Source organism: Octopus sinensis, linkage group LG20, assembly GCF_006345805.1.
Source record: "Octopus sinensis linkage group LG20, ASM634580v1, whole genome shotgun sequence".
NCBI lineage: Eukaryota > Metazoa > Mollusca > Cephalopoda > Octopoda > Octopodidae > Octopus > Octopus sinensis.
Window position 1 is genome coordinate 9,181,271 of NC_043016.1, and position 22,320 is coordinate 9,203,590.

Genomic DNA, 22,320 nt, shown 5'->3' on the forward strand with positions numbered 1-22,320 from the left:
CTCGAGACAAATATTGCAGCTTCAAGGCTTTCTACAATATGTCTATATTAAACATGCTAATAACAAATATATACATATACTGAACCCAAAATCATGTGGTAGGGAAACAAACTTCTTAGCACATAACTGTATCTGCTCCTTGTTAATCGATCCAAGCACGAACATAGAAAAAAAAAGCTGAACATTTTCAAACAAAAAAAATTTTTAATGGAAAAAAAAAACTCCCAAAAAACAACGCTTTATTAAAGTTTTATTCAAAATCAAAATCTCCCCCTGCCATTGACATTTTAAAACACTTTATTATTTTATTTCTGAAGTTATAAATCACTTCTGGAGGGAAGAAAAAAAGTTAATATATATATATATATACACATATATATAGTTATATATATTTTTTGTTATAAATGAAACGAGGAAGAGGAGGAGGAGGAAGAAAAGCTGGGAAAAGGGAAAAAGAGGGTCAGAGAGCAAGAAGTAAATATAGTTTACAAATAGAAGTGTTTTCTTAACTTGAGAGAAAACTAGTGTGTACATATATGTGTATGTGTATGTGTGCGTGCGTGTGTGTGTCCACCCGCTTCTTAGAAAATGCTTCGGCATCTACTCCCAAGTACTAATACAAGCATCAGTAGTACAGGTGGGTACCTGAAGATGTCCCACTCTAAGAACAGCAGCAGCAGCAGCTACACTCTTGATGATTCCACCATTTTTTTAATTATTTTTAAAATTTTTATTTTTGTGGTTGGATGTTAAGAGTAAAAATACAATGACAAGGGGTTTGAAAGCAGGTGGGTCTTTTTTGTTTTTGTTTTTTTTTTGCTTGTTTGTTTTGCTTTTTTTTTTTTTAACAAGTTTGTATAGAGTGATGTTGCAATGCATTATCTTGTAAATTTAATAATTAATAACTGCTACTACTGCAATGGTGAAAATGGTGTTGGAATCAGGATGCGTGACTCCATGTGTCGTATCAGCGGCACTGTAAGAACAATGAAAGAAAAAGGGTTAAAAAAAAAAAAAAAAGCAAAGCATTTTGTATAAAGAAGCAAGCAAAATATTGACAGAAGTATTCCCTGTTTAATGCAATTCATAGGTGTAGCCATGGATGTCATCATCATCATCATCATCATCGTTTAACGTCCGCTTTCCATGCTAGCATGGGTTGGACGATTTTGACTGAGGACTGGTGAACCAGATGGCTGCACCAGGCTCCAATCTTCATCTGACAGAGTTTCTACAGCTGGATGCCCTTCCTAACGCCAACCACTCAGAGAGTGTAGTGGGTGGTTTTTTTACGTGCCACAGGCACGGGGGCCAGTCAGGCGGTACTGGCAACGACCTCACTCGAATCTTTTTGCACATGCCACCAGGACAGGTGCCAGTAAGGCGACGTTGGCAACGATCACGCTCGAATGGTGCCCTTTTACGTGCCACTGGCACGGAAGCCAGTTGGCTGTGGTAAGAAATTTGCTTCTCAACCACAAGGACCTGAGTCCTGTCTCACTTTGTGGCACCTTGAGCAAGTGGATTCAGTTGACGGAAACTGAAAGAAGCATCATTGAATATGTACATATATATCATCATCATCATCATTTAACATCTGTCTTCCATGCATGCATGGGTAGGACGGTTGACAGGAGCCGGCCAATTAGAAGGCTACTCCAGGCTGGCAGGATTTTTACAGCTGGATGCCCTTCCTAACACCAACCACTCTGCAAAGTGGACTTAGTGCCTTTTATGTGGCTCCAGCACAGGCAAGGTCAGTTTTGGCAATGTTTTTACAGCTGGATGCCCTTCAAAATATCAACCACTTTACAATGTAGACTGGATGGTTTTTTTGTAGCGCCAGCACTGGCAGGGTCACCAAGGGACTGTCAAAACAAGGGATTTTGAGGGGAGGAGGTGATCTTGTATCAGATGATGAAAAGTTAGAGTGTGAGAGAGAGACAGAAACAGGTGTCTTACTATAAAGGAGGTACATGGTTACTTGGTGAGAGAGAAAGAGAGAAGAGAAAGAGGGGAAGAAAGAGGAAAAGACAGAGTGAGAGGAAAGATATATATATCCTACAATGACTGAAAAGAAAATATGTATAACTTCAACAGAATCAAGCCATGTCAATTATTGGCAATTTTCTCAATGATGTGCATATCTTTCACTGATATGCATACATATATATACATTATATATATATAAGTTCAGCAAAATTTAGATTCAAATAAATATATTACTTAAGTTAAAGGCACCAGAATTTTGCATGGTATTATCCATATAAATCAAATGGGGTGATTATAATCAAAATAAGCAACAAGGATATCCAAGTATATCTAATACTTATATGAAATAAGTATTAGAATGTGCATTGTCCGTTTAATTGAAAAATTCTATATGTGGCTGAAGATTGCTCGACATTTTAAAACTGATGTAATACTTACAGGGTTTAATAAAATGAAGTAGCATGAAACAATTGTACTACTCTACCTTGGATATCCTTGTTGCTTATTTTGTTGCTTATATATATATACACACACACACACACTGCAGGTTGTTTCTTCAGTTTCCTTTTATCAATTTTTGCTGACAATGGAAGGGCCAATCAAAGAATATGGTAGATAACACATCTACCCAAAGTTCTGTGCACCGAGATCGAACCTAGAACCACAGGATTTAACTACACACCCGTATCTGTACCCTGGGTCTTGTAAGTAATAATGATAATAATAATAAGCCTTTCTACTATAGGCACAAAACCTGAAATTTTGTGGGGAGGGGGTTAGTCAATTACATCAACTCCAGTGTTCACCCCAAAAGGATGAAAGGCAAAGTTGATCTCAACAGAATTTGAAATCAGAATGTAAAGACAGACAAAATGCTTAGCAGCATTTTGTCTGGTGTGCTAACAATTCTGCCAGTTTACTGTTTTACAACTACTACTACTACTACTACTACTACTAACAATAACAAAATTATAAGCACAGGGTTTGAAATTATGAAGGCAGGGACTAAATTGACTGCATTAACCCAAGTGCTCAACCGATATTTTATTGACCCCACAAATGTATGAAAGGCAAAGGTCAACCTTGGTGGAATTTGAACTTGAGTCAGACAAAATACCTCTTGACATTTTGCTGACATTCTAACAATTGTGTGTGCTCGCTGCGTTCAATATAAATGATGATAAGAAGGAATTATAATCCAAGCAGTTTCTTCACAAAGACCATCTGCATATTCTAGCAATTAATTGTATACTTACTTACTTTTTTACTTTTACTTGTTTCAGTCATTTGACTGCGGCCATGCTGGAGCACCGCCTTTAGTCGAGCAAATCGACCCCGGGACTTATTCTTTGTAAGCCCAGTACTTATTCTATTGGTCTCTTTTGCCGAACCGCTAAGTGACGGGGACGTAAACACACCAGCATCGGTTGTCAAGCAATGCTGGGGGGAGGGGGCAAACACAGACACACACACATACAATATATATATATATATATATATATATATATATATATATATATACATATACATATACATATATATATATACATATACATATATATATATATACATATACATATATATATATATACATATACATATATATATATACATATACATATATATATATATACATATACATATATATATATATACATATACATATATATATATATACATATACATATATATATATATACATATACATATATATATATACATATACATATATATATATATATATATACATATATATATATATATATACATATATATATATATATATATATATATACATATATATATATATATATATATATATACATATATATATATATATATATATATACATATATATATATATATATATATATATATACATATATATATATATATATATACATATATATATATATATTATATATACATATATATATATATATATATATATACATATATATATATATATATATATATACATATATATATATATATATATATATATATATATATATATATATATATACATATATATATATATATATATATATATATATATATATATATATACGACGGGGTTCTTTCAGTTTCCGTCTACCAAATCCACTCACAAGGCTTTGGTCGGCCCGAGGCTATAGTAGAAGACATTTGCCCAAGATGCCACGCAGTGGGACTGAACCCGGAACCATGTAGTTCATAAGCAAGCTACTTACCACACAGCCACTCCTTACGTATGTACGTAAATATTTTATTTCAAATGAGAAAAATCATATATACAAGTTGAAATTCACAGTCATGTATATAATTTACAGAGTAACTATGTATTAAAAGAAAGATTGGAATTTATAGTAATATTTTAATTCTATAGTTACAGATGTTTCATTACAACATAGAAATATATTTTATGAATGTAGATATTAATCTTCTCTCTATATATAAACGGCAGTTTGTCTGTGTGTGTTTCTGTGTGTCTGTTAGGTTGTACCCTCACCCTGACCACGGCTTTCAACCGATTCTGATGAAACTTGACACACACATAGCCCAATGTCATAATTCAAAACTAACGCAGCGAAAATTTTGAAAAGTTCCCCCAGTTCTGAAAAAAATCGATAAATTCGACATGGGGTCGAGAATCAGAAACACAAACCACAGACTATCTAGGGGGCGCAAATCGACCTTTTTAACTAAAAAAAAATTTACCATCATTTTTTCCCCATTTTTTGGCTATAACTCTCTAAAAATGCTTTATAGTTATTTCCCTTACAAACCCGAGCAACACTGGGCGATGCTGCTAGTATTAAATAAAATGAATCTGTAAATCAAATGGAAATTGTAGTTTAGATACCTGTGCCGGTGACACGTAAAAAGCACCGTTCAAAAGTGGCAGATGCCAGCACGACCTGACTGGCGTCTTGTGTCGGTGACATGTAAAAGCACCAACTGATCATGGCCGTTTGCCAGTCTCCTCTGGCCCCTGTGCGGGTGACAAGTAAAAAGCACCCACTATACTCACGGAGTGGTTGGCATTAGGAAGGGCATCCAGCTGTAGAAACATTGCCAGATAAGACTGGAGCCTGGTGCAGCCTCCTGGCTTCCCAGACCCCAGTCGAACTGTCCAACCCATCCTAGCATGGAAAATGGACGTTAAACGATGATGATGATGATGATGATTATTATTATTTTTTTGAGGCTAAGTCTGAAGATTTGCACATGGGAATAGTTCTGCATGTATGCATATATAGTTATATTATTGTGAATTCATTATATTTATATTATCGTTAACATATATGTTCATAAAATGCATTTCCCATGTTGTAGTGAAACATATAACAACAGTATTAAAATAATTCCATAAATCTCAGTTTTTGTTTTAATGCATTTAAAAGTAATAACTTCCTCAAAAGAAAATCTTCGGATCTTTTCAATTTGAACGGCAGTTTTTTAAAATAATTTCCATGTAACTAAACACTTTTAAACTTCGTATACTGGTAGAATGTGTTTATAAAACATCTTTTTCTCTTGGTTTTATTGAGAAAATTCTATAGTTTGTAAGACATTTGTCGTTTTTTCTTCAATTTCTGCAATTTCAACCAATCAATGACGTCTATTGAGGTGAAAACATTCTGTGCCGTATGAATATGTCCCTCGTTTAAGAAACAGATTGAGTTTATTTACATTTGTGAAGAAAAAAAGATACCTTTCCACCAAACCCTAAAACAGATTGAAATGCAATAGATCGATACTAGGGTCATAATTATGAGTGACAATTTCATATGACACTGCTAGAAAAAACCTGCCGTTCAAACTGAAAAGATCCAAATCTTCCAACACATACCTGTATATGCCACACACTCATCCCATCCTGGTCGCCGCCAAGCTGCCTCACGTGTTTCCTTCCTCGTCTGGAGGTCTTCATATGCTAATGAAGTTATAAAAATGAAAATAATCAACAGAAGATAATTGCCGACAGTACATTCGTCACTGCATAAAAGCATGCATGGGTTATTAGGTAAGAAACAAGGCAATGAAATAAGCAAGGAATAAATAAATACAAGTCGGAAGGACAGCACAAATTAATGCATTAACAGTGAGGATTTAACAAATTAGGACAAGCCAGAAGCATGGTTATATGCAGAAAATATGGTAAACAAAAATGTAGGATGAGACTTCGGTTAGAAAAGAATTTTCAGAAAAAAGCAATGCAGTGAAGAGAAGCAGTTAGTAAGAGAAAGAATATGCATGCTTGCATGTATATGGTTGTGTGTGTGTTTGCGTGTTACATACCCCACAAATGGTGCACATTGTACAGTGTCCCAAGATGGCTGAACAAGCCAGCTACAGCCCCAGGTCGGTGCCGAATGCCGCGCGCCCTGAACGTATATAAACGGGAAAAAGACCACATAGACAAAAAAGTGAACATTGGTGTAATAAGTACTCTTAACTGTGCTTCTTGGGCAATGAGTATATGTATGTAGATATATAAAATCTATGTGTATACAAATATATATATATATATATATATATATATATATATATATAAATATATATATCGAAATCGATCAAAAACCAATGGAAATTGCAGTTGTGATACCAGTGCCGGTGGCACGTAAAAAGATCCATCCGAACGTGGCCGTTGCCAGTGCTGCCTCGACTGGCCTCTGTGCCGGTGGCACGTAAAAAGCACCAATCGATCTTGGCCGTTGCCAGCCTGTAAGTTGAAGGTTGAGTAGAACAATGAGCTCAGTTCTCAGCATTTTCCTGTTTATATAAGTCCGCCAAGCCTTAACAGAGGAATTTAAGACTGGCTGTCCCTGGGAGTTCCTTTATGTTGATGACCTTGTCCTTACAGCTGAATCACTATGTGACCTCCTAGAGAAGAATTTTCAGGTGTGGAAGCAAGGCCCGGAATCTACAAAGCATAAGTTCCTTCAGGGAGATGACACTGCTCCATATGTAAGAAGGGTGTTGGTAGGAACTCCATTTGTTGTACTCAGTGCAAGCTTTTACCTCTCTATTATTCAAATATTTCATATTATACTTATTAAGATACAAGTCTTGCTGACCAGCCCATTATTACTGTTTTTAACAGAAATAATGTTTCATATAGTTGCTTTTTTATTGTTTACGATAATTTTCTCATTAAACAGCGCAGAATGTTTAAAGTTTGAAATGTACACGAGTTGATGTAGTGAATATTTTTAAAATGAAGATTGCAAAGCATGTTTCTCATGCACAGCATGAAATCAATTGATATTGGGGTATGTAAACCACCTTCAAATTCAATCCTGAAGGTAGGCCTATATCTTGAAGTGTTCATTGCATTGCTCATGTGTGTATTTATTTATTGTAGGATTGGTGGTTTCTGAAGCTTTTGCTTTCATCTTTGGCAATCAGTATTTTTACCCTTCTTTTATTTATATATATATATATATATATATATATATATTAATATTTAGGATTAACGAATTATTTTATACTGTATATATGTATGTTATTATGGTTATAGTTTTGTTAATTAAATAAGACAACATTCTAATATCCTAAAGCTGATAAACCAACTAATGTGTTTCTCCATTTTCTTATTTGTATTATATATATATATATATATATACATACACACACACACACACACACACACACATATATCATATATATTTATATATATAAATATATATCATCAGGAGTGGCTGTGTGGTAAGTAGCTTGCTAACCACCCACATGGTTCCGGGTTCAGTCCCACTGCGTGGCATCTTGGGCAAGTGTCTTCTGCTACAGCCCCGGGCCGACCAATGCCTTGTGAGTGGATTTGGTAGACGGAAACTGAAAGAAGCCCGTCGTATATATGTATATGTGTGTTTGTGTGTCTGTGTTTGTCCCCCCCAAATCGCTTGACAACCGATGCTGGTGTGTTTACGTCCCCGTCACTTAGCGGTTCGGCAAAAGAGACCGATAGAATAAGTACTGGGCTTACAAAGAATAAGTCCCGGGGTCGATTTGCTCGACTAAAGGCGGTGCTCCAGCATGGCCGCAGTCAAATGACTGAAACAAGTAAAAGAGTAAAAGAGTATGTATAAATACATCATAAATATTTATATGTATAAATATATCATATATATGATATATACAGCTATGGTGTGACCTCACCTGGAATTTGCATTACCCCTGTCTTGCCCAGATATTAATCGTCAGGAAACTGTTCAGTGATGGGCAACCAAGAGAATACCCTCCATCAGGCTTTTGCCATATTCTGAACGCCTTACTTCCCTGGGCATGGATACATTGAAACTCCGACGTCTGGCAGCTGACTTGGCAGATACCCATAAAATTATTAACCATCATACAAACAATAACTCTGAGCACCTTTTCAAACTCCACCTCTCTAACACCCATGGACATGTTTACAAAGTCAGAAAACAGCACAGCTCCCATGATTTTCGGAAACATTTTTTCACGCTAAGAGTTACTGAATTACGGAACAAACTGCTGGCATCAGTTGTTAGTTGTTGGAGCACTGCATCCTTCAAAACTGAGATTCGCCAACACTACACCTGATTTTCTCCACTCCATGCACACGCAAGCATGTATCTGACTCATACACTGTTCACTTCCCAGACATTTGTACATTATTGCATATGCTTTATATGCACTTTTGACAAGTTGTGGTGCACCGGAGCACTGTATACAATAATTTCATAAAATTATATATACATATATCATATATGCATACACATATATCACATATACATATATCACATATATATATATACATATATCATATATATATATATATACATATATCATATATATATATATACATATATCATATATATATATATATATATATACATATATATCATATATACACATATCATATATACACATATATCATATATATATATATACACATTAACACAACTGATCTGGCAAAACTTCTACAGCTGGATGCACTTCCTTTATTTATATATATATATATATATATATATACATACACACACACAGATATATACATATACTCATATATATATATACACACATAAATACATATCCACATCTATATACACATATACATATATATATGCACAAACAGATATATACATATACAGATAAATATATACACACACATATATACATACACATATATATACACATATATATACACACTACATGTATATATATATATATATGACATATATATAAACACAGACATATGTATATACACATATATATACACACAAATATGTATATATATATATGTATATACATGTAGATATACATATATACTTATATATATATACGTATATACATATATATATATGTATATACATATAGTGAGAATTTACAAAAAAACAAAAGACGAAGACAGCTGTGTAAACAAACAGATGTTTAACGCTTGGGAGGTGAGAAAGTCTTTTACTTTTCGAGCTTACACTCTTCAGCAGAAAGGAAAACAGAAATATACAGGGTGAGTAAATAGAAAAAGGTATAGTGGATAGCGATCTATCATGGCAAATGCCGGACAGAGGGGTCACACAGGAGAGCTAGGAAGAAGGGGAGATAAGGTAGTGGTGTTCCCAAAACGAAGGTGCACATGCCTATGTGAGAACGTGTATGTATGTGTGGAAGGGGACTGGTGACCTTGACATGTGCATGTGTAGGTGCTTAGAAGTGGTCAGTGCTAGTGTGTGCAGGGTGGTGTGGTGTGGTGGAGTGTGGAAGAGGTGAGAGTGGGGGAAGCAAGGGTGGGGTCTAAGGGATATATATATATTTATACATATATATACTCATATATATATATATATATATATATATATATATATATATATATATATATATATGAGTAATTTATAAATGAGGGTGAAAAAATACTTTTGGCGGGGGAATTTGAATCATAGCTACTAATGCAATTGATTGAACCGCATGTGTATTTGGCGCTGCGTCGAAATATAATGAGCGATTTAATAAATTGTATTTAAGACGAACTCCTGCTGATGATTTATGGATGCTGTGTAAGTAAAATTGCATTTACATTAATAATGAAACAATTGTTCAGGGTTAATCTATTTTTTTTGTTATTTTTCACTTGCACCACGGTAAATGTTGTTATTTCTCCTCGGAAACAATTTTTTAGTGGCTATACCATAGTGGATCTATTTTTAGCACTAGAGTAGACCACATAGTGGTCGCTCTCTCATATTTATGTATTATATATATATACATATATATACATTATATACATACATATATATACACATATGTATATATATATATATACACATAATACAAATAAGAAAATGGAGGGACAGATTCGTTTCAATCATGAATTGGTAATATCTGTAAGTCGATGATTGAAACAAATCTGTTCCTCCATTTTCTTATTTTGAATTATGAATTTGAGGTAAAATATTTTACCTTTGCCCATCTAATACAATAAATGAATTAATTTCATTGCGATTATAAGCATTTATGTATTTGCCTTTTGGGTACTTCACCAGCAGTATATTGGATAACTGATATCCCATATTGGGTTACACTCATAACCCCTATCTCACTTTGTACATGCTTCTTTTAGCATGTAAAAATTACCTGTTAAAGGTAGTTTTCTCTTGTGTTTAAATGTACACTATTTTATTTTGAGAATATGTCATCTATTGACTTTTTATACATGCTAGGCCATTGGTGGTGAAATTTCTAAAAATACTCGCCACCCTATATATTTACGAATATTATCTATCTATCTATCTATCTATATATATATATATATATATACATACATACATCTATAAATACAAGTATATATATATAGACACACTCACACACACATATATATAGTAACGAGTTATTGTCTGTGTGATTACTGTTATATTCAGTGATTAATGTACCAACTTATGCAGTGCTTACTGAGGTATTCACTTAGATCTCTTCAATCTTCATTTCCCTTTACTAATATGGTTTTTTTTTTACACAGACACAAACCTTCAAATTATTTTTCAAGAGAGAAGTATTTAGTCAATTATGCCATCACCCATATTTTAACATGAAAAAGATGGAAAAGCAAAGTTGACCCCTCAACAGGATATGAACCCAGAACTCCATGCCTTTTAGGAACAGTATACCTATTTCTTTACTACCCACAAGGGTCTAAACACAGGGGGGACAAACAAGGACAGACACACGGATTAAGTCGATTATATCGACCCCAGTGCGTAACTGGTACTTATTTAATCGACCCCGAAAGGATGAAGGGCAACGTTGACCTCAGCAGAATTTCAATCAGAATGTAGCAGCAGACGAAATACCTATTTCTTTATTACCCATAAGGGGCTAAACATAGAGGGGACAAACATAGGTATTAAGTCGATTACATCGACCCCAGTGCATAACTGGTACTTAATTTATCGACCCCGAAAGGATGAAAGGCAAAGTCGACCGTGGCAGAATTTGAACTCAGAACGTAGCGGTAGACGAAATACTGCTAAGCATTTTGCCCGGCGTGCTAACGTTTCTGCCAGCTCGCCACCTAGTATACCACTCTGACCTCAATATTTGACAGGTATTTTATTTTAGAAAGAGTAAAAGCAAAGTTGATGTCAGTATGACTTGAACCCAGAACCTAAAAGGAACTGAGTATATACTGCAAAGCATTTTGTTCAATGCTTTAATGACCCAGCAATTCCACTGCCTAATATCATTTAATATTAGCATTACTTTTTTTTTTTTTACCAAGAAATTACCACATTCTCATTTTTGTCTCCAAGTAAAAAGAACCACTGCAATAACATTAACACAAATGCATTATAAACATTTTCAAAACACTCAATGATATATATACACATGCACTATACACTCATTAATATACATGCAATATTATACAGCCCAATATAAAACAACATCAAAATTATCACTTTCTGTAATAGTGAAGGTTAAAACATCAGTTTGTTGATATGTGTTGCTCTGCTTATAAATACTGCTTAATCCATGTTAATACCAACATCTGAGATCAACTGCAGTTCTTTAACACAAAATTCCCCGTTTTGATGTGTTCATATTTAAATTGAAATCTTCCCTCAATAACTTTTATGCAAGAAATATTTGTTGTGTACTTAGCCCAGCTCAATAAAGAACAAGATAAATATTTCACTAAAACCCATGCAAATTCTGGATTATTTTCAAAATTAATCGAAAGTTTATAATTAAATATTGAATGTTGTGTTTCGTATCTAAATCAAAACCTTCAATAATTGTAATTCTTGGAGAGACAGAGCTGGCTCTTTTCAAAATTAAATAAAATACATGAAAAAAAATGGTTTATTAGAAAAATTTGATTGCAACAAAAATATTAATAAATAAACATAATAAAAAGAATAAAAAAGGTTATCTTCAGAAAGAAAAGGAAAGAAACAAAAAAAATATGGTAAAAATGAGCTAAAAGACAAGAACTGATAAAATATGTTAGAAAGAAGATAATAAAAAAAAAAAATTGAGTGAAAGCAACAAAATTCTGATAATCTCCAGTGATGAATCTGTAATTGGTAGATTTTTTTTTTTTTTTTTTCCATTTCCAATATAAGAACTTGTAGGGTTCCAGCAGCGGTAGAAATGGGAGATAGTGAAAGAGAGAGAAGGGGAAGTAGAGTTAACTAGACCTTAAATTTATAAATCATATGAAAATAAAGGCTTCTGCAGTTTCAGGGCTTCTAACAAGGGAAATAATGTGTGTGTGTGTGTGTGTAAACACACATACATACATACATATACATATATATATATATATATATAACATATATAACATGTATGTATATATAAAAAATACATAATATGAAAATATATTATATATATATCATATTTTATGTATGTATAATGTGTAAGATATATATAATATGCATAATAAAATAAAGAATGAGAAAAATAATCTGTATTATTTCAGAAACTTAATGTGTGAATTTGTGAGTATAGATTGATCTCTTTTTTGTTTCTCTGTCTCATATATCTCTATTAAGAAACATTTCTTGCACATCTCCCTCACCAGCCTCTGAATCAATGCCTTTTCCATTTTGTCTGCTGAGGCCATGAGAAATGTGTTTTTTTTTTTAATAAAGGATATACAAAATGTATAAGAGGTGAGAGATAGAATTTTGAAATGAAGCAAGACGACAAGATTACATGAGGAAGATTAGAAAAAGAAAAACAAAGAGAAAATTCTTAAGCAATGCAAAAAAACATTGAAACAATGTGAAGCAAACTGCTTTTAGAATAGCACAGATCTACCTTGGCAAAAAAAAGCAACACCACACTATGAAATATTAAAAAAAACAATCTAGCATCACCGGCAACATTATGAATATGCATTTGTACGTATATAAATAACATATATTATAAAATATACATATGTATGTACTAACATGTAAATATATACATATATACATTTTCATATATTATAGAACATAATGTATTTTATATAGACATATTTGTAACAAATATATATGTATACAAAAATGTATAAGTGTATATCATATATATAAATATATATATATATATATGTACACATACACACACGTTATATAATATACGTGTATATCTACACACACATATGTACTGTGTTTTTATATATAAATATGAACATTTTCCCTTAAACTTTGGTGTGTGTGTGTGTGCTTGTGTGTGTGTGTGTGTGCTTGTGTGTGTGTACCCTTCTCTTCCCATTGCTTAACATCTAGTGTTAGTTTATTTACATCCCTGTAACTTAGTGGTCCAGCAAAAGTGTACTAGGGCCAATTTGTTTGACCAAAACTGTTAAACGCTGTGCCTCCAGCATGGCCGCAAGCCAATGACTGGAACAAATTTTTTTGTTGATTGTTTCCAGTATTATGACATATGAATGATATCTTATTAAGATATTCTTTTCTACTCTAGGCACAAGGCCCGAAATTGTGAGGGGGGGGGGCAGTCAATTAGATCGACCTCAGTACGCAACTGGTACTTAATTAATCGACCCTGAAAGGACGAAAGGCAAAGTCGACCTCGGCGGAATTTGAACTCAGAACATAAAGACAGACGCAATACTGCTAAGCATTTCGCCCGGTGTGCTAACATTTCTGACAGCTCACTGCCTTAGGCACAAGGCCCGAAATTTTGAAGGAGGGGGCCAGTCAATTAGATCAACCCCAGTACACAACTGGTACTTAATTAATCGACCCTGAAAGGACGAAAGGCAAAGTCGACCTCAGCGGAATTTGAACTGAGAACGTAAAGACAGACTAAATACGGCTAAGCCTTTCGCCCAGTGCGCTAACGTTTCTGACAGCTCGCTGCCTTAAAATATTAAAGGATGAGTGTTTATTCAAGTTCTGATGTTTTCTTAGTTTCTTTTCCATGTTCTCATAGTTGGTTTGTTTTTCAATTTTTTAGGTTTTTTTCTTAATCCTTTCCACTATAAAAATAAATTTCCATTTCCATAGAAGTAAAGAAGTAGACCATCTTGACAACATAAGCTCTATTATTAAAACTGGAAATAGTGTAGAGTATGGTCAGTGTTCTTCACAATTATTAAAAGGAGACAGAATGCTAAAATCATCCTTCTCTACACTTGGAAGGAAGAAATATATATATATCGCCATGATAGATCATTAGCCACTACACACATTTTTTTTTCTCCTTGTTTTTTGTGTCCCTTTCTGTAGAAGAGCGTAGGCTCGAAACGTAAAAGACTTTTTCTATTCCTGAGCGTTATACTAATACATCTGTTTGTTTTGTACACCACCTGTCTTCATCTTTTCGAAATGTAAAAGACTTTTTGTATTCCTGAGCGTTATACTAATACATTTGTTTGTTTTGTACACCACCTGTCTTCATCTTTTCAAAACGTAAAAGACTTTTTTCTATTTCTGAGCGTTATACTAATACATCTGTTTGTTTTGTACACCACCTGTTTTCGTCTTTTGTTTTTTTCGTAAACTCTCCCTGTGTGTGTGTGTATGTGTGTGTGTGAATGAAAACCAAACATACTGAAACTGGTTAAGTGAAATTGTTTTAAGAACCATCTAAACCAATTGAAACTGTTCTTATGTATATATAAAAACACACACATACATGCATGTGTGTGTGTGTATATACATGTATGTATATATGATACATAAATATATACAAACACACATGCACATCCCCTAACATTCATGCATACTCACACACATGTAGACTATCTTAATACTAAACAAAGCTGGAGCAGAATGCATATCAGAAAAGAAATATTAATAAAAACATTTTTTTAAAAATTCCATCCATTTATAAAGAAGATAAAAACGGCTATATTTATTGCAAGCAATGGAAGCTGCAATTGAAAACAGCAGCATGCAAGTAGAGATATACCCCTTTGACACAAAGAGAGTGTGTGGGGGGTGACATCTACTTCTACACTACAAATGAGGGGGTGGAGGTAAAGCTGTAACAGTGCTAATTAATTAACTAATTAAAAGAAAGAATGCACCCGTTAGAGACATATACACACAAACATACATGGAAATGGTGCACTGTGTACAGTTAGAGGTATTTGAAAAAAAAAAAAGAAATTAAAATCTATCTCCGCCCCACACATTGCTGGTGTAGGCAAATCTGCAGTGCACAGTGCAGTCGTGCAGAGGGAAACTTACCCCACAAGTGGTGAGCTGTATACAGGTGTCCGATGGACGAAAAGAAGCCTGCAACGGCTTCATTGTTGGTGCGCCGATGCTGGATACCACGAGCCCTAGCAGGAGAATTGCAGAGAGGAGAGGTGGGCAAGGTTTCTTAAAAAAAACATGTATAAATTTTCACATGTGCACAAGAACAACAAAACCAAAACCAAAACATTTTAACCTTAAAGTGAAAAAAGGAACAAAACAAATAAATAAATAAATACAAATTGCATGTACATACTTACGCATACATGAAATCCATTTCATAAAACGATGAACATATAATATGTTTAAAAAAATCAAAAACTAGCCCTTACTGTTGAGTAGTGGAAGCTGTCTGTGACTGATATTGAAGCCTTGATGTGAATATAGCAACTTAACTTTTGGGATTTGAGAGCGATATCTATAACATGAAAGTTCAAAGGAGGTCAAACTGAAGATATTAACTCCACCACAACTAACACCACCAAAAATATATGTTTCTTTATTCCCACAAGGGGCTAAACACAGAGGGGACAAACAAACGGATTAAGTCAATTATATCGACCCAGTGCGTAACTGGTACTTAATTTATCGACCCTGAAAGGATGAAAGGCAAAGTCGACCTCGGCGGAATTTGAACTCAGAACGTAGCGGCAGACGAAATACTACTAAGCATTTCACCCGGCGTGCTAACGTTTCTGCCAGCTTGCTACCAAAAATATATCTTTACCTTTAAATTTCCCCTTTGAAAACTTCTAATAATAGTTACTTTGAGTCTGATGCCAAACTTACATGGAATAAAGCAGAATGAAAAAAATATACACGTAGAAGGAAAGCTGAACAATTACTAGTGATATTCTCAGACGGCCTGGTAGTTATTCCTGATGATGTTAGCTGAGCTGTGATCATGTAGAATAAAGTGTTCAGTCAAGAAACACATTGACATATCACCGTGACCAACCAGGCTATCAGATGTTGCTACACATCGCTAGTCACAATACGCTTCGCATTGCTTTAGCCTTCGAATAACGCCACCCCGCTGGCTAAGCGAGCAGGCCAACAGAAGAAAGAGTGAGAGAAAGAGTGGTGAAAGAGTACAGCAGGGATTGCCACCACCCCCTGACGGAGCCTCGTGGAGCTTTAGGTGTTTTCGCTCAATAAACCCTCACAATGCCCGGTCTGGGAATCGAAACTGCGACCCTATGACCACTAGTCCGCTGCCCTAACCACTGGGCCATTGCGCCTCCACACATTGAGATATAAGCTGTTGAAAATGAATTCAAAGAACTATGAGCTGGTAGCAGTCTAATACTCCATCAACTCAGCCAATTTGTTTCTTTAAGAGGAAACAATTATATTTTGTTCCTGTATTTTTAAATGAATGAAAGAAAACTTTATCTGTATTTTTCCATAGACAACTAGAAACATCTAAAAAAAAATCGTAGATAAGTGAAGCAGCTGGTAAAGGGGGGGGAGTAAGGAAGAGGACAGCAATGTTTTGATACCCAAAAGTTTGGCAGCAAGAAGGTTAACCAAAACATAATTACGAACATCCAGTAACATCCTACCCGTACCCCTACTCCTTCTCAGATAAAATACCATCATAGATGATTTGGTATCTGTATTTCCTAGAGCAAAGTGAACTGAAGTAGAATTAATTATCATGACATGCAACAAAACAATACCAATAAAATATGAATTCCCTTCATTTTTTTTTTAAAACCCAATAAAAGAATATCCTATGAAGTCAGCTATTTTCTTTATATTCTCATACTTATAATAATATTTCTGTATTTAACCCTAGGTCAAATTTGATTGAGCAGATTTTTCTATGATCAAATACATTTCAGCTTTGACCATTCTGTGTTTTCTTTGGGATTACGTTTACCAATGTATCTTTCCTAAAGATTTGGTTGCTATTTCTAATAGCTGAAGTGACAACATAGCAGCTTCTTTTCGCTAATGATGTTGGTTAGTTGTGTAATACTGATGGGCCATGTCATCTTCTATTGTATATCTGCTCAGTTAATGGGTTGCTATCAAAGGCCTGATGAATTGTTGGGTCACCTCTGAAGAACTACTGGGTCATTGGGTTACTGCTTAAGGCCTGCTATGTCATTTAATTACACTACTAATAACCGCTTTACTTTACATGTTTTGCTTCAAGGGAGAAGTACCTTCAAGTGATCCCCACATCTCTAATAGCCTTATTTAGGCCCACATGATAACTTGAACAGAGCACCCTCATCCAACAAAACGGCCGTCAATTTGGTGGAATTCTGCGCTATGCACACCATACAACTCCTCATAACTCTTATTTTTTTTGGAATTTTCATAAAATTTTTCCGAATGTTTTCTATACATGGGAATTCATACGACTGCAAAAACAAAAATAAAATCAATGGAAATTGTAGTTGTGATCCCTGTGCTGGTGGCATGTAAAAAGCACCATCCGAAAGTGGCTGATGCCAGCGCCACCTCGACTGGCTTCCGTGCCGGTGGCACGTAAAAAGCACCAACCGATTGTGGCCGTTGCCAGCCTTGCCTGGCACCTGTGCCGGTGGAATGTAAAAAGCACCCAATACACTCATGGAGTGGTTAGCATTAGGAAGGGCATTCAGCTGTAGAAACACTGCCAGATCAGACTGGAGCCTGGTGCAGCCTTCTGGCTTTCCAGATCTCGGTCAAACTGTCCAACCTATGCTGGCATGGAAAACGGATGTTAAATGATGATGATGATTTAAGACCTATTTAGCTGTTATTTTTACCACATCTCACAACCACCTCATACCCTCCCCTTTGTTTGTCACTCTGACATATTGATGTTTTCCAATATCATTTTTTCTCGTAAACACATTTAATGGTCTATTACTGCAGTTGAAGCCAAAAATTTGTATTGTTCAAATTTTAAATTGATTTTAAAAGAAAATTTCAAAAAATTAATTAAAAAAATCTTTTTGATCATTTTTTCATAGTTGTGTGAATTCCCATGCATAGAATACAAATTCACAAAAATTTTATGAAAATTACAAAAAATAAAAAAAATTATGAGAGGTTATATGGCATGCATAAAGTGGAAAATCTACTATCAATTTTAAATTCCTCCACTACATACAACCAGGTTGACTCTCCCTTTTGTATTGACTGTCACAGTCTACAACAGACAACACAATTATCTTGCAAGGTCTTCTGATAAACAAGACCAGCCACGCTCTTTCTCTTTCCTTTATGTTAATATGAGACATAATGAATGTCAGGTTGAGGTAGTAAACTACTTCGTGCATTGTCATAAGTTAAGATCTTACTACAGACATTATGCACAATTCTGTTTCCCTAACTTTACCTGGCTGACAAAACCAAGTTCTACTTCCTTATTTCTTTATTGCCCACAAGGGGCTAAACATAGAGGGAACAAACAAGGACAGACAAAGGGATTAAGTCGATTACATCGACCCCAGTGGGTAACTGGTACTTAATTTATCGACCCTGAAAGGATGAAAGGCAAAGTTGACCTCGGCGGAATTTGAACTCAGAACATAGCGGCAGACGAAATACCGCTAAGCATTTTGCCTGGCATGCTAACGTTTCTGCCAGCTCACCAAGTTCTACTTCCTATTCTGAGTTAAGCAGTTAATAGTGATAATAATTGTCACTGCTATCATCATCATCATCATCATCACTATTAATTGTTATTACTAACAGTACTCCTGGAATTCCACAGCTATTTTGAAAACTGTAAGATGGTTGCAAGTTTATAGAGAACCATGAAATAAGTGCTTTTAAAATCATATTCTTTTATTCTTGTACTAGTCTGTCGCTTGACTGCAGCCATGCTGGAGCACTGCCTTGAAGGGTTTTAGTCAAACAAATCGACTCCATGACTTATTTCTTTTTTATCGGTCTCTTTTGCCGAATTGCTAAGTTACAGGGACATAAAGACATCAACACCAGTTAAGCGGTGATGGGCACACACACACACATATATATATATATAAAACGGGCTTCTTTCAGTTTCCATCTACCAAATTCACTCACAGGGCTTTGGTTGGCCCGAGGTTATTGTAGAATACACTTGCCCAAGGTTCCAATCAGTGGGACTGAACCTGAAACCAGGTGGTTGGAAAGCAAGCTTTTTAGCACATAGTCACACCTGCACCACACAAACACACACACTTGATTCTTTAGACAGTACAGAAGTTTCCTATAGGTAGTGCTGAATGTTCAGTCACAGATGACAGCATCCCTGAAAACTCTTATTCTTCTTATTATCATCATTGCTATCTGTTACTTGTAAGATGGATTTGGCTATTGGCTGAGTCCATCATAGCAATCACCCAGCTGCTCTCCTTTAATAGGACAGGGCAGGCAGTTTAGACGTCAGGAGGCAACAGCATCAAGGACTAACGACAGACACTTACCCCTTCAGTCAAACCCTCAACAGCATTTGCAAGTTGGAAAGACAAATGAAGGAGGAGAAGGAATTGCTCTCCAATGAGGTGAGTGACTGTGGTGAAAATGGTAAAAGCAGATGGAACTAATCTAAGCATGTGCCTGTAAGTTGGAGAACAACGGTTGGGAGAAGGCAGCTGCCCTTGGTGGTCAGGGTGATCTTGGATCTCTGAGGTTCTTTGACTGGCCAGGTTCTACTCCCCACTCCTCAGTTGAGTGCTTATTGGTAGGAAAGACATCTAGCTGTAAAAAAGAATAATTACTCTAATATTAACTAATTTAATTATGTAAAGAGCAAAAAAAAAAAAAATTTGATGTAAAAAAAAAAACAGTAAAAGAAAGCTACTACAAGAAAATATTTAATGTAAAAAGAAACTGACTGATATGGTTTCAAAATTTTGGCACAAGGCCAGCAATTTTGACGGAGGTGGTAAATTGATTACATCAACTGCCAGTGTTCAACTAGTACTTATTTTATAGACCCCAAAAAGATGAAAGGTTTACCGTAGAAAAATTTGAACTCAGAATGTAATGTAAAGAACCCGAAGAAATGTTATTAAACATTTCATCCAACTCACTAATGATTCTATCAGCTTACCACCGTAAAAGAAAGGATAATTAATAATGTGTCTTCATATATGATTATAACACCAGTAATTCTGTTGTGTGTCTGGAGAGAGTAATTTTCTTTTCGTGCCTTATAATTTAACACACTCACCGGTAAAATTTCCACTTATTTCTTATTTTTATTTTCCTAAAATTTTCGTTGCGTCTTGCAACCTTTTCAATAGTCTTTTCAATGAGAGTCAAGACCATTGAAAAGGTTGCAAGATGCAACGAAAATTTTAGGAAAATGAAAATAAGTGGAAATTTTACCGGTGAGTGTGTTAAATTATAAGGCACCAAAAGGGAATGACTCTCCCTAGACACAACAGAAAATGCTTCAACACACGAACTCACATAAAGAATCTTGCAAACCAAATCCAAAAACGAAACACCAGTAATATAAATCTAAAAATTTATATTCTTTTTGGCCCAGAAACTGTAGAATTTAATTATTTCCTGCTTTTTCCACATTGACATTTATGGATTATGTTGGTTGTCTGCCACTTTTCACAGCAGCAACTTGACGTGAATCAGGCAACACAACAGCTACAATCTTTCTAAGTGATTCTTTTTAAAGCCAACTATTTTGAAATTGAAAATGAGTGAAAGAGAAAGCAAATGGGAAAGAAGAGAGAGGGGGAGAGAGATGGAATTATATATATATATATATATATATATATATATATATATATATACATACATACATGTAGATATATCTATACATACAAAGAGATACATGGGGCTATATAAAACCCAAATGCATACAGATACATCAACACATAGTTCTTCAACTTGTTTTAGCCATCACAACCAATGCCCAGCTGGAGTACCACCTTCAAACTTAAATGTTCTCCCTATTTTCTCCTCTTCTTTCTATAGCCAGGAGAACAATGCCTTAACTAAAGTTTCCAGTAAATGTTGCATGTCTAACTGATGGATCAATGAATTTAAGAGAGACTACTCTGCTCCAGAAACAATTTCTGCTGATAGTTCATTGGTATGTCAAAGAGAATCACATCAAGATGTCACTTAAAAATCTCAGAGGAAATTTGGTCACAATTTATAAACCACTAGCAGTATAGCCCAGCATTGCCCAGGATTAAGTTAGGATTATTAAGCTAATTAAGTGCTTTGTTTCAAACCAAACTAAGTAACACCGATGTGAAATTTGAGCAAAATCCATTGAAATTGGTAAACATTTGGCTGAAAATGGGTTGCAGACAATTTGATTGGAAATCCCATAAGGATTTGGTTCATTGATTTTTCCACTCATCAATTGTTTTTTTTTTTTCGAGAACTTAAAGCATTCAAAGTTCCCATGAGTCCTAAGTAACACTGGCATCAAGTTTGAACAAAATATGTCAAAATTGGTAAAAGTTATGGTTGAAAATGGGGTGTAACCAATTTTAGTGGGAAATCCTATAAGGAATCAGTTTATCGATTTTTCATCCTGATTGAATGGAAAACCTCATAAGGAATCAGTTCATTGATTTTTAACCCCAAATAGGACTTAACCAAATACAACACTGCTGGTTCAAAAAATCTATATTTATACTTTAAAATTAGTTTTCACACCCAACCCAGTTCTGCAGAATCAGTGCCATGACGGGAACACATGGGTTGG

General features: G+C 34.8%; 1 protein-coding gene across 3 annotated transcripts in view; it reads right to left on the reverse strand.

Annotated features, from left to right (window-relative positions):
* Nucleotides 1-714: 714 nt before the first annotated feature.
* The window catches only part of LOC115222466 (protein NipSnap homolog 1), a 37,857-nt gene continuing 16,251 nt past the window's right edge, over nt 715-22,320 (reverse strand). Inside the window, exons 5-7 of one of the 3 annotated variants that reach the window (XM_036511711.1) lie at nt 6,277-6,362; nt 5,828-5,911; nt 715-976 (exon numbers count right to left, since the gene is read on the reverse strand). In XM_036511711.1, the coding sequence (XP_036367604.1) occupies nt 912-976; nt 5,828-5,911; nt 6,277-6,362 (235 nt within the window). In that variant the 3' untranslated portion in view covers nt 715-911. Of the gene's footprint in view, nt 977-5,827; nt 5,912-6,276; nt 6,363-15,635; nt 15,731-22,320 lie in introns of those variants that run through there. The other 2 variants (XM_029792672.2, XR_005003262.1) reach the window with 2 other exon arrangements.